General features: G+C 33.7%; 1 protein-coding gene across 1 annotated transcript in view; it reads left to right on the top strand.

The window, feature by feature from the left end:
* Positions 1–12,756, top strand: part of ZC2HC1A (zinc finger C2HC-type containing 1A) — a 60,025-nt gene that overhangs the window by 38,664 nt on the left and 8,605 nt on the right. Inside the window, exon 8 of the mRNA XM_079902154.1 lies at positions 12,299–12,406. Coding sequence (XP_079758280.1) covers positions 12,299–12,406 — 108 coding nt within the window. The remainder of the gene's footprint in view (positions 1–12,298; positions 12,407–12,756) is intronic.

Here is a 12,756-nt window from a genome sequence, read left to right as displayed (position 1 = left end):
TACAAATTCCATGTATACTTTGATAGAAGCTATAAAAATTTAATAATTTTAAAATACTTTTTGTCTTTCTGTGGTTTTATATACATGGCTTTTAATAAAGTAGCATAATTAAGCTTTCAACAATTATTTTAATCTGGGAAAATTTGTTGATAACACTAGAATTTTTAATAGAAGTCTTTCTATTCCAACAGAAACTCATTTTCCATTTTGATAAACTAGAAAATTAAGAAATTGCCATATGATTATCTTTGGCAATGCAGCCTTATTCTTTATCTTTACACATACTGATAAAGTTGATTTAGGAAACATAGCGTACATTATTTTCAGATCTAGGTTCTCACTTTGGTTTTTATGTAGGAAATATATATGATTGTATCTATCCATAGAGACTAACTGCCTTTTGTTTCCTAATTTGGACTACATAGAAAGTGTAAGACCTAAAAAGAGTTTAATGTAATTATTGTAGAAAAAGAACGAGATCTGATTAGTTAAATGTCTTTCCTCTTTGTTGTGCTTCCAAAAAGAAGAGACAGGCTATCCTTAAGAAAGAGACAGGTTATCAGTAGGACAGGTGGTTGAAAAGTAAAAAGCTCATCTTCCAGTGCTAAAAAAAACTAATCGATTTTTGTTTGTTTGTTTGTTTTGCTTCTCTGCTGAGTTGACCCACTAGATATTTAACTGAAGTATAGACATAGCAATATCTTTTAACTTTACAAACAGTAGTTTCATTTAGTTGATTATGAATTAAAGGCTGGTAGTTTTTTAGTACCTTTCCTTTCATACTGGTAATTTTATCAGTTGACACTATTAAGTTGTACTGACACCGTTTTTAAAAGAGGACATGTGAAGCTGGCTGGTAAGATGAAAAGGGTTACTGACTTTGGATTAGAAAGCTAGGCTTCTAGATCCTACTTTGCCCCTAAATACCTATATGACTTTGTGCATATCTCTTTTCTCTGTCTTGCTCTGACAACTTTCTGTGACTGCTTACACCTTACACCTAGATGATCTAAGAAAATCTGACCAACATTTATTTATCTTTAGGAGAAAATTTTTTACTAACTAGCAAAGGCTTTAGGCACAAGAATTTTATAAGTTATGTGCTGCTACAGTGCTATAAAGATTTAAAATTTTTGGTGGTCCCATATTATATTAAACTGTCAAACATAACTGTTTAAATCCCAATTTTATATATGATCCTTATGTGTTAAAGGCGTTGTTTCCAACTACTGGAAGGAGAGTGGTGATGTGTACTTCTGATCAATATATTACTGTATTAACTGGAACATTACTGTATTACTATATTGACTAGAATCCTTCATGACTATTTAGTGGCACAGCTGGTTATGTTTTTTAGATTATTGAGGTAATGATTTGTCTCTTGCCCTTACTGGATTATAAGCTCTGTGATAGCAAAGCCCTGTGTCTGCTTTGCTTACAGATATAACTACAAAATGTAAATAGTATAATGCTTGGCATATAGGCACACAAATTTTTGGTGAATATATGAAAAAAATAGTGAATCAATAAATTCCTCATTTGTCAATTTTTTGACCCATCACAGAATCATGGTCTGGTAGTGGTAAGAAAATTACTAGAGGTTTATATGATAATAATCATTTTTATTGACACAGATAATTCAGGATTGAGTAAAGATAGAATTAAGACATCTGACTAGCTGTGATGTTCAAGCAGTTGAGCACCCTTCTGAGATTAGTAAAATGAGTCGTTTTAGTGGCTTGATTATTTAGAGCCTGGTATATATAATCTTTATTGTGGTCAGCTTTAATCATACATATCAGTGGTCTGTAATGTTTAGCATATATTGGAGTCATACCACAGAAAAATTTATCTTTTTACTTGGAAAAATTCTCATATGTTTGATAATTCTAGACAACCTGTGGGTTGACTGATTTAAACAGAATTTTTATTTAAGCAAAACATACCCCTGATAGAAAATTTTTTTCTTAGCTAAAAGATGATTTTCTTTACTCCTAGAGATTTTAGACGTATGATGAAACACAGAGCTTTTAAATAAATATTGCCATGCTTGAATTGTATCAGAGAGTTTACATAGTCATGTCTTGAGAATTGTTTTTTCTTAATGGTTAATTACTAGCTTAAATGAATACTTCAGCTGATAATTTTCAATAGCTAAAGTGTCAAATTTCAAAGATTTACTTCTGTTCAGTTACTCTGAAAAACAGGAGTTTACTTTGAGATATAATGTAATAGATGTGGTAAAACTAGAGAAACAGAATGCATGTAAGGAGCACTTTTTAATAAAAAAAAAAAAGAAATTAGTTTCTCATACTTTATATTAACAAAAGTGAGAAATAAATGTCTAGGTTTTTTTTTCTTTTTTTTGTGGTACGCGGGCCTCTCACTGTTGCGGCCTCTCCCGTTGCGGAGCACAGGCTCCGGATGCGCAGGCTCAGCGGCCATGGCTCACGGGCCCAGCCGCTCCGCGGCATGTGGGATCTTCCCAGACCGGGGCACGAACCGGTGTCCCCTGCATCGGCAGGCGGACTCTCAACCACTGTGCCACCAGGGAAGCCCAAATGTCTAGTTTTTAAGTATATTTTTGTATGAGTGGAAGCAGGCTTTTCTTATAAGCCAATCTTTTGATGTGTGTGGTTTGTGTGGACCATTATTTAGATTTTTCTGAATTTCTCTGTCTTTTAATATTGATATAGAAATGCCACAACCTAGAATTTCAGAGTTTGGCTTCTTTTGTGGATAACAATGATTTAGGCTGTTGGACTAGGGAAGCTCACTTTGCCGTGGAATTGAGATACTACATTATCTATATAGGATTGATGAGTTTAGGATTAAAATTAATTTGTCATTAATTTTATGACAGATTTCAAAACTTTGAGTGCCTCAAATTATCAGAGCTATAGATGTCTACAAAGATACAAAATACCACTTGATAAATTTTTTCCCCAAATTATTTCAGACATCATTTTTTTTATTTTATCTATTCTGCTTTGTTACAGTCGTACAGGACTGAGTGGCTTATTTTCTAAGGGTTCATTCTAATGGTATCAACAATAAACAAGGACCTTCCCTAGGTTAAAGTTTGTCTCAAATTAGAAATAGATTGATACTGTTGCCAAATATTTTTTAAAATGCTCATTCAGCTATGAATATTTGGAAAGCCTGCCAAAGTATTGTTCCTTTCTAGATATACTAATGATATCATAGCAGTTACATGCAACTAGAGATAGTCCTTTTAAAAAGTCTAGGTCAAAATTGAAGAGTTTATCATCTATAGAAATGTATTAGCTTGACAAAAAGTTAAGTGTTTTTGTCTAGGAATACAGGATAATCTAGTGATATTTATCATAACTATAGTAAAATTTTAAAGATCATCATTGAAATCTGCCTTTCATTTAGATTTTCAAAATCTTAAAATACTGGCATGCTCTCATGTATGGAATTTTGATATTTTAGAGCAGGTGATCTTTTTGTACTTTTTCTTTTTTTTTTTTTTTTTCCAGTACGCGGGCCTCTCACTGTTGTGGCCTCTCCCGTTGCGGAGCACAGGCTCCAGACGCGCAGGCTCAGCGGCCATGGCTCACGGGCCTAGCGGCCCCGCGGCATGTGGGATCTTCCCAGACCAGGGCACAAACCCGTGTCCCCTGCATCGGCAGGCGGACTCTCAACCACTGCGCCACCAGGGAAGCCCCCAACAATTGTTTTTATTGGAACATTGCCACACCCAATTGTTTATATATTGTCGGTGGCTGCATTCATGCTACAGTGACAAAGTTGAGTGTGACAGAGATGGTGTGGCTTACAAAGCCTAAAATACTTACTGTCTGGCTTTTTACAGGAAAAGTTTGCCACTCCCTTTTTTTCTGAATGAGCGAGTTATCATAGGAATTAGATATTTATAATTTGAAGGTATGGGTTTTAAGGATTCTTCATTTATTCCCAAGGATGGAACTGTTTTTAAGTCATGTGGAATATCTAGGAAGTTAGGCCAAAGATTAGTGTTCCCGTGAACCAAAGGGTTTTTTTAAAAAAACCTTTTATTAATCCATTCAAACACATTACTGTGGTTGAATTGAAAGAACAATAAGGGATTAAAAATACACTTTCATGTTGATTCTGACCAAATCTAGGTGCCAATTTCAGGACATATCCTTGAATTTCGTATGGGATTCTACGTTATGTGTAGAATTGCTTATTCTGCACCAGATTTACCCTGTGTAGATGTGCTTGCTTGGCTTCAAAATACCTTCCTTTTTTTTCCTTAGCAGTAGCAAGACTTCTTTTACTGCCGAATGGATTTGTTTATTCCTGCCTTAATTTCTTTCAGACCTTGGGTGTATCACTGTCATTACTGAATTGGACCCTTTAAAAGAAAAATAGCATAGAGGCACTCTAAAAACATTGATATTGATAGTCCATAATTATTACTATCAAATTGAAATTTCTCAAACTTTGTAAATAATGTAAAAATACATTATAAAGTAGATTTCTCATTGTACTTTTTCAAAATTTATTAACAAAGTAACCCCCAATGTAGATAGATGTATAAATTCAATATTAAAATCAACAAAGGTGATTTTTTTTTTCATAACTTGAAACATCTAAGGCCCCTGAGGGCAGGCCAAACATGTAATAGAGAACTCCTGGTTCCTTTACTTGTTTTATTCACTTCCTTAAGTCAGTTACTGATGGTGTGCAAGACCAAGAAAGACATAGAGAAGGAAGGAACTTTGACCAAAGAGCAATCAGTTGGGTTTAAAACTTTAAATTGCTTTTGAAAATATGTCACTACTTTTGCAAAGATTTCAGTTTCTTTTCAAATATCCCTTTATCTTGTTCCTGCTTTGACTTATCTTTAGTGCTACTGAAGGTATAGGGACAGAAAAGAAGGGGTTTAATAGAAAAGGAGACGTGAGCAAAGAAGTGTTCTTGTTCACTGAAGTAAATATGAAGATGGTATATGGTCTGGATCCGAGTCAGTTTAGGGAACCGTTTAAGTATTTGAAAGGTCTTCTTTCATAAACTGATAATTTTACCTTTTAAATTTTTTATTGAAGTATAGTTGATGTACAGTATTATATGTTTCAGGTGTGCAACATAGTGATTCACAGTTTTTAAGGTTATAATCCATTTATAGTTCTTATAAAATATTGGCTGTATTCCTTGTGTTGTTCAGTATATCCTTGTAGCCTGTTTATTTTATACATGGTAGTTGGAACCTCTTAATCTCTTGCCCCAAACTCTCCCTCCCTCCTTCCATCTCCGCACTGGTAACCACTAGCTTTTTCTCTATATCTGTGAGTCTGTTTCTTTTATGTTATATTCACTATTTTATTTTATTTTTTAGATTCCACATATAAGTGATACCATACAGTATTTGTCTTTCTCTGACTTATGTTCACTTAGCATAATAATACCCTCCAAGTCCATCCATATTGTTGCAAATGGCAAAATTTCATTTCTTTTTTAAGGCTGTATAGTATTCCGGTGTGTGTGTGTGTGTGTGTGTGTGTGTGTGTGTGTGTGTGTGTGTGTGTGTGTATGTGTGTGTATGTGTATGTATTCATTGTGTGTGTGTGTATATATGTACATATATATGTATATATCACATCTTCTTTATCCATTCATCTGTTGATGGGCACTTAGGTTGCTTCCATATCTTGGCAATTGTAAGTAATGGCACTATGAACATTGGGTGCATGTATCCTTTTGAATTAGTGTTTTTTTTTGGATCTGTACCCAGGAGTGGAATTACTGGGCCATATGGTAGTTCTATTTTTAGTTTTTTGAGAAACCTCCTTACCGTTTTCCACAATAGCTGCACCAGTTTACATTTTCACCAGTAGTGTACAAGGGCTCCCTTTTCTCCACATCCTCACCAACGTTTGTTGTTTGCGGTCGTTTTGATGGTAGCCTTTCTGACAGGTGTAAGTTTTGATAGCTCATTGTGGTTTTGATTTGCATTTCTCTGATGATTAACAATGATGAGCATCTTTTCATGTGCCTGTTGGCCATCTGTAGGTGTCTTTGGAAAAACGTCTATTCAGGTCTTTTGTTCGTTTTTTTTAATGTTGAGTTGTATGAGCTGTTTATATTTTGGATATTAACCCCTTAAGGGTCGTATTACTTGCAAATATTTTCTGCCATTCAGTTGGTTGTCTTTTTGTTTTGTTAATGGTTTCTTTTGCTGTGCAAAAGCCTTTAAGTTTAATTAGGTCCCAGGATAATTTTAAAATGTATTTAATTAGCCCAACATTGACTGTTATTTCCCGGCATTTAAAATATATATGTAAGCAAAATTTATATGTAAAAACACTTAAATATATAAATTCATTTATATAAAATTATATTTATTAAAAATTATAGAAAATACTTTATGTATAAATTTATGTATTATATAATCTTGATTACATTATGAAATTTTTAAATTTTATTTTTGTACAGTTAGACCTTGATAATAACAGCATAACAGTAGCAGATTTTACTGGAACATAAGTTCAAGTGATTTGAGCTTAATACAACATATGCTAACATTTAGCCTAAGTAACATTTGAACACACACATACATATACATAGGTAGATATTTCAATTGAGTTGAATTTCATAACACAGGTATGTGGTACAGTAAAATCATCATTGGAACTGCCTTTTAATTATGTTTTTAAAATCTGAAAAATACTAGCAGTTTTTTCATATATGGAAAATATGTAATATTCCCACTAGATAATTACCTTTAGATTTTACTCATCTCCTTTGTTTTATCGTACATAAGATTTTAATAGTTCTTATCATGTTAGAGGAATTCATTTTTAAAATGTTTCTAAAATTTTAATTGCAATAACTTTTTTCTGAGGAAGAAAGTAAGATTTTTTATTTCTTTTTCCAAATCCACAGATGGCTTTTGTGAGATAAACACTGTTTGGAACAATAATGTTTTGATTGTTATTAAGTAATTTAAAGAGAAATCTGATTTCTTAAGTAAAATTCGAAATAGGTGAATTTTCCAGTAATTTCTCACAAATAAAGCCCATAAAATTAATATTCTGAGACAAGAGTCTCAGAATTAATGTTCTGAGACTAATGTCTCAGAAATTTCAGAAATTTTGATATATATACATATATTTAATGGAGGCATCTAAAAAATCCTTTAAAATGTTTGGGAGTATGATGTAAACACCTAATTTAAGTATCACCACCAGCAAAATATTAATATCACCTTTTACATCAAAATGCCTTCTATGTATAGGATACTGAAGGAACAGAAAGTGGATAAAATGTGTCCTTCCTTAGAGACCCTTATCTAGACGAATGAACAAATTATTTTTAGACACTAAACTCCTTAGTAAGAACAAAGCATCAGGTCTGTCTTATTTGCCACAATATCCCCAGAATTTAGCACAGTGCCTGATACATAGTAGGTGCTCAGGGTTTAAATGAGTTAAAAAAAAAAAAAATCCCTTTAAAAAAACTATACTTTTTTTTTTTTTTTTTGCGGTATGCGGGCCTCTAACTGTTGTGGCCTCTCCCGTTGCGGAGCACAGGCTCCGGACGCGCAGGCCCAGTGGCCATGGCTCACGGGCCCAGCCGCTCCGCGGCATGTGGGATCTTCCTGGACCGGGGCACGAACCCGTGTGCCCTGCATCAGCAGGCGGACTCTCAACCACTGCGCCACCAGGGAAGCCCGATACTTTTTAAGTTATCAAGCAGTGATGTGTCATTCAGTAGTCATTTAAGATAGTTCTAGTTTCCTAATTTAATTTTCCCTGCTCCCTACTATGAATGGATATTGGTTGGTGATAATATAATTTGGTTGATGTAAAACAATGAGTTCTTTGCAAGCCTGTAGTTTTTCTGTTATTCACTAGCTGGAAATCCTTTATACTTCTGGTTAAAAAAAAATTAGTAAGCTTCAGATGGCATGACCACTTAACATTTTTACATGTGATTTTTAGAATTGCCATCCACATTTTCATAGGATCATGTTTTACATTTCTCTGGATAAATTTTAGAAATAGTCATTCTTTGTTAGAAAGTCAGATAGGGATAAAGATAAAAATACATTATTTGATTCATTATTTTATATTTGGAATTTTTAAAGGTAGGGGAAATCATAAAATAATAAAGAAGAAAACAGAGAAAGGTTCTGTGATTCAAGGAAGGGGAAAATTAGATTATTTGTGAGCTCCACAAGAACAAACGTCAAATCTGTCTTTATTTACCAGACTAACAACTTTCAGTTCATCTCTGGCTTCACAAATTTTCTTTGAAACAAATCCTTCTAAAGTTTTTTTTTTTTATTGATTCCATTGCCCTGCTGTGTGTAAGTGTGGGATTTGTTAGGATATTTATCAAAACTGGCAGGGTGGCCTGCATAGTCAGCATATTCTTATCTAATAATGGACATTGTATGAACTATCTGAGGATTCTTTTTTGACGTTAGTCCTTACCCTGGCAGATAATTAAGAGCTTGGGGGTTGGATTTCTGATGAACCAGAATAATGTCTTAAAAAATTTTTTTTTAATATAAAGAAACAAACAGTAGCATTCTCCTTATGGGTACACCTTTATATATTTTAATAGTAAGATGGACAAGTTAGGCCCTCCACTTCGAACTGGAAGAAATGTGCAAAGGTTGCATGACAGTGATACAAAATCAGACAGTGCCATCAAAAGACATGAGTTATTACCCATTTACAAGTAAGTATTTGTAACTCAGTTTGATTAATCTTTTTCAGATATTTCCTTAAAGGCTTTATATAACGGAACACTGTAAATTTGTACATTCCTATACTTAATTTTTTTTTATTTTAATCATTTTTAAGCCAAGAAGTATTAAATACTCTTCTAGGATTTATCACACTTTGATTTTTGATGAACATTTCTATTGTCCTAAATCTGTTTTTAGAGCTTTCATTTTATTCCATTAAATTTTAATTTTTAGAGGGTCGAAATAGGAGTCACCTTCAATAATTGTTATTCTTATGAAGCTCTTTTTTAGGAGTAACATTTTTTAAAGAAGAATACGGGGAATATTACATCATATATAACACTGTTGGATTATCTTTTAGTTAAGCAGACGATAAATTATTATAAAAAAGCTGGAGAAAAAAGAAATCTTAGAAAGCATTCAATCCAGGATCCTCAGTCTTTTTGTTAGATGGTTACAAATTCCACATAAAACAGGGCAAAGGTTATGACACTGCCAAGCACACTCCCCTCTGTGTACTGGCCGAGCAGACTGAGTGAGGCGAGAGTGGCAGCGGCAGTCTTGGAGCTCTCCTGCACAGGCCTTCAAGGTTTACTAGTTTGGGCCCCCAATCAAGTCTAGCCCTCTCATCTTAAAATGATGAACTTAGGGTCTCATAAGTTAAACTACTTATTAACATTGAAAAATATGTTGTTAAATAGAGTTTACTTAGTTAAATTTTAAACCAAGGCCCGCTACATTCTCTTAACACTAGATTATAATAAATTTAACTAGATATACAATAAAACAAAGATGGGAAAAGTCTTTGATGCGTTAGCAGCCGTCATGTGTTATTTTTAAGTAGTTAGTGATAAATCCTAGAAGGAAAAATTTGTGCCCTGAGCCTTTTTCTTTGTACTCTAGCTCTCTGTACCCTCTGAAGCAGATCTCAAAGAAACAGTGATTAGCAGTGAGGTAGATTAAGTGCAGTTCCAAAATTAAACGCTCTTTGTTATTGCTTGAACTACAGCAGGCAGACTATAGATACATAGTATGGGTAGCACTTTTCAGACTCTGGCCAGGAAGAAAAATGTGTTGACCATGTGAGACTGGGGCAACGTGTTTTAAGTACTGCTCAAAATGGTTCTAGTTCTCCAGTCTCTTAAGAATGGTTCTCAACATTCCGATTCTACTTCATAGATGTTACTAAAAGTACACGATTGGCATTGAATAATGGAAGCTGTAGTTGATAACCTTATATTTTTCCTTAATTTTTAAAATGTTCTAATTATTTGAATAACTGTTGATAATGAAGTTGTGTGTGTATATGCATGGGTTTGTTTGCATTATCTATATATCTCATACACATATTATATGAAGGTGATAGGATTTCTAACAAGACTTTATTCTAGAGCCCCCCCCAAAAAAGAAATGTGTCCTTCCTGATTCTCTTATAACTCTTATTACTTGGAGGAATTGCCATCCTTTGGCAATGAATTTTCAGAGATTGAGTTCCTAAAAAGGCATGTGATAGTTCTACAACATCCCTAGAGAGGCTGTATAAAAGTAGAGTAGAATACACCTCATGGATGGGCTTGCATATTGAATATAAGATTTGTAATAAGACCCACCTAAATTCAAGTTCAAACACTCTGTCCATGTAATAGCTTTGCACTTCACTTAATCTCTGAATATGAGTTTCTTCAACTTTAAAATGGGAATAATATCTTCTGAGATTTTTGTGAAGATTAAAGAAGCAAAGTATGCATAGTACCTGGTATCATATTTGGCATGTAATGGGCATTTGAAAAATAGTAGATGTTGTTATTTCCTGCATGTATTTTGGAGATAGCCCTTTAAAATTTTGGGAGACTCTCTCCAACTTTGCTGTATAAGTAGAAAAGGAAGAATTTCAGCCAGTTTGAGAACTTCCAATATAAAGGCATTTTTTAAAGTATCCTACTTGATCATATAACACAACATTGCTTATCTCTGAAATGAAAAGATTTGACTAAATTTCTAAAGAGTGGGAGGGAATTAACACTGTATTGAACATCTTACCCCTGGTTCTGCAACATACTGACTGTGTCTGTCACCTTGGGTAAATTACTCTTTGCCTCAGTTGCCTCCTTTGTAAAATGGAATTATTAATCCTTCCTACTTCATAGGATTATTTTGAAGATTAAGTGAGTTTTACATGAAGGCAATTAGAAAAGTAGCTATACCAAACGTAGTAAGCACTGTTATATAAATGTTAATTTGTAGTAGCAATAGCCATAGTAGTAATAGTAGTATTACCACCATCAACTATGCCAAATGTTTATAAAAATTACAATTTATATATCTAACTTTCTGTAAGATAAGCAATGATGGTCATATTTTATAAATGAGGGAACTTGGACTCAGAGAGATTGCCACTACCACAGAGTTGTTCAGAAACAGTTGGAATTTGAATCCAGATTCATCTGAATTCCAAAGCCTATACTTTTACCATTATTACCTCATATAGTTTACAAGCTTTCTTTGATTCTGACAGTTTCAGAAAGGGAATTCAGTTATGATCCAACCACAACTTCTTCTTTACTGGTAACAGGTAGCCCAGGCTGTATAGTTGGTGAAATTAAATCTTTATATTAACCCACTTATTTTAGTTGCTCTTTCCAACAACAGACTTTCGTAAATAGAATATTATCCTTTTAAAATGGTTAGCTGATTTTTTTAACCACACCTCATACGCTTTTAACATTATTATTTAACAGTTATTCATAGGCACTTAACGAAACACATCTCTATTTTGAGGGAACTGTAGATTTCAACTTTAAAAAATTTGAAACCTTTTAGAATGATTAACTTATAAATTTCATCTAAAGAATATATACATATGTCAAATGATTTTATGTACCATCAAGATAATGTTAGTAAATGCAGAATGCTTTGGTTTATCCTTAGTATTAAGGATTTCAGTTTTGAAATAATCATTTGGATTTTAATCTTTTGAATTTACCTCTCTACAGCTTCTAATTATTATTATTTTTTATTGGCGTATAATTGCTTTACAATGTTGTGTTAGTTTCTGTGGTACAATGAAGTGAATCAGCTATATGTATACCTATATCCCCTCCCTCTTGGACCTCCCTCCTACCACCCCCTCCAGCCTCCCCCATCTAGGTCATCACAGAGCACTGAGCTGAACTCCCTGTGCAGCAGGTTCCCACTAGCTCTCTGTTTTACACATGGTAGTATATTTATGTCAAACCTAATTTCCCAATTCGTCCCACCCTCCCCTGCCCCCTGTGTCCACATGTCCGTTCTCTACGTCTGCGTCTCCATTCCTGCCCTACGTATAAGTTCATCTGTACCATTTTTCTGGATTCCACATATATGTGTTAATGTACAGTATTTCTCTTTCTGGCTTACTTCACTCTGTATGACAGACTCTAGGCCCATCCACATCCTTCACATGACCCAATTACATTCCTTTTTATGGCTGAGTAATATTCCATTGTATATATGTACCTAATTATTTTTCTAATCATGTAAATAAGCAATTTGAGAAATAAATGCTTACTATTCAGTAGGTTTTTCATTATGCCATCTCTTTCTCTCTTCTAGAGCTAACATCAAACCTCGAAATTCCACACCACCTAGTTTGGCTAGAAATCCTGCCTCAGGTATGCTTACAAGCAAAAGAAAAACATATACTGAGAGCTACATGGCCAGGTATGTTTAACTCTGATATTCTAATAACTAAAATAAAAATGAGTATATGCTGCTTTTCAAGGACCATATACAAAAATTTCTATCAGGCTATTTATAGAAAATCTAATTTTTCCTTTGCTATATGATTTAATTTGGCTTTTATGTTATACACTAAAGAAATAGTTTGGGCATAAATAATGTTTTCTTATACCTTATAATCTTTATGGTAAATACTCAAGGATGTTTGTTCATTTACAGTGGATGCATTTGTTTTTTATGTCTTAATTTTAACTGCAACATGCTTATTTTTACCTCTAGAAATTGAATTGACCCTTTACACCACTGCTATTATAATTTTCAGCAGCATTTTA

Source organism: Stenella coeruleoalba (genome assembly GCF_951394435.1).
Source record: "Stenella coeruleoalba genome assembly, chromosome: 17".
Lineage (NCBI taxonomy): Eukaryota > Metazoa > Chordata > Mammalia > Artiodactyla > Delphinidae > Stenella > Stenella coeruleoalba.
The sequence above is the reverse complement of the archived record's forward strand: the minus strand, read 5'-3'. Positions and strand labels throughout refer to the sequence as shown.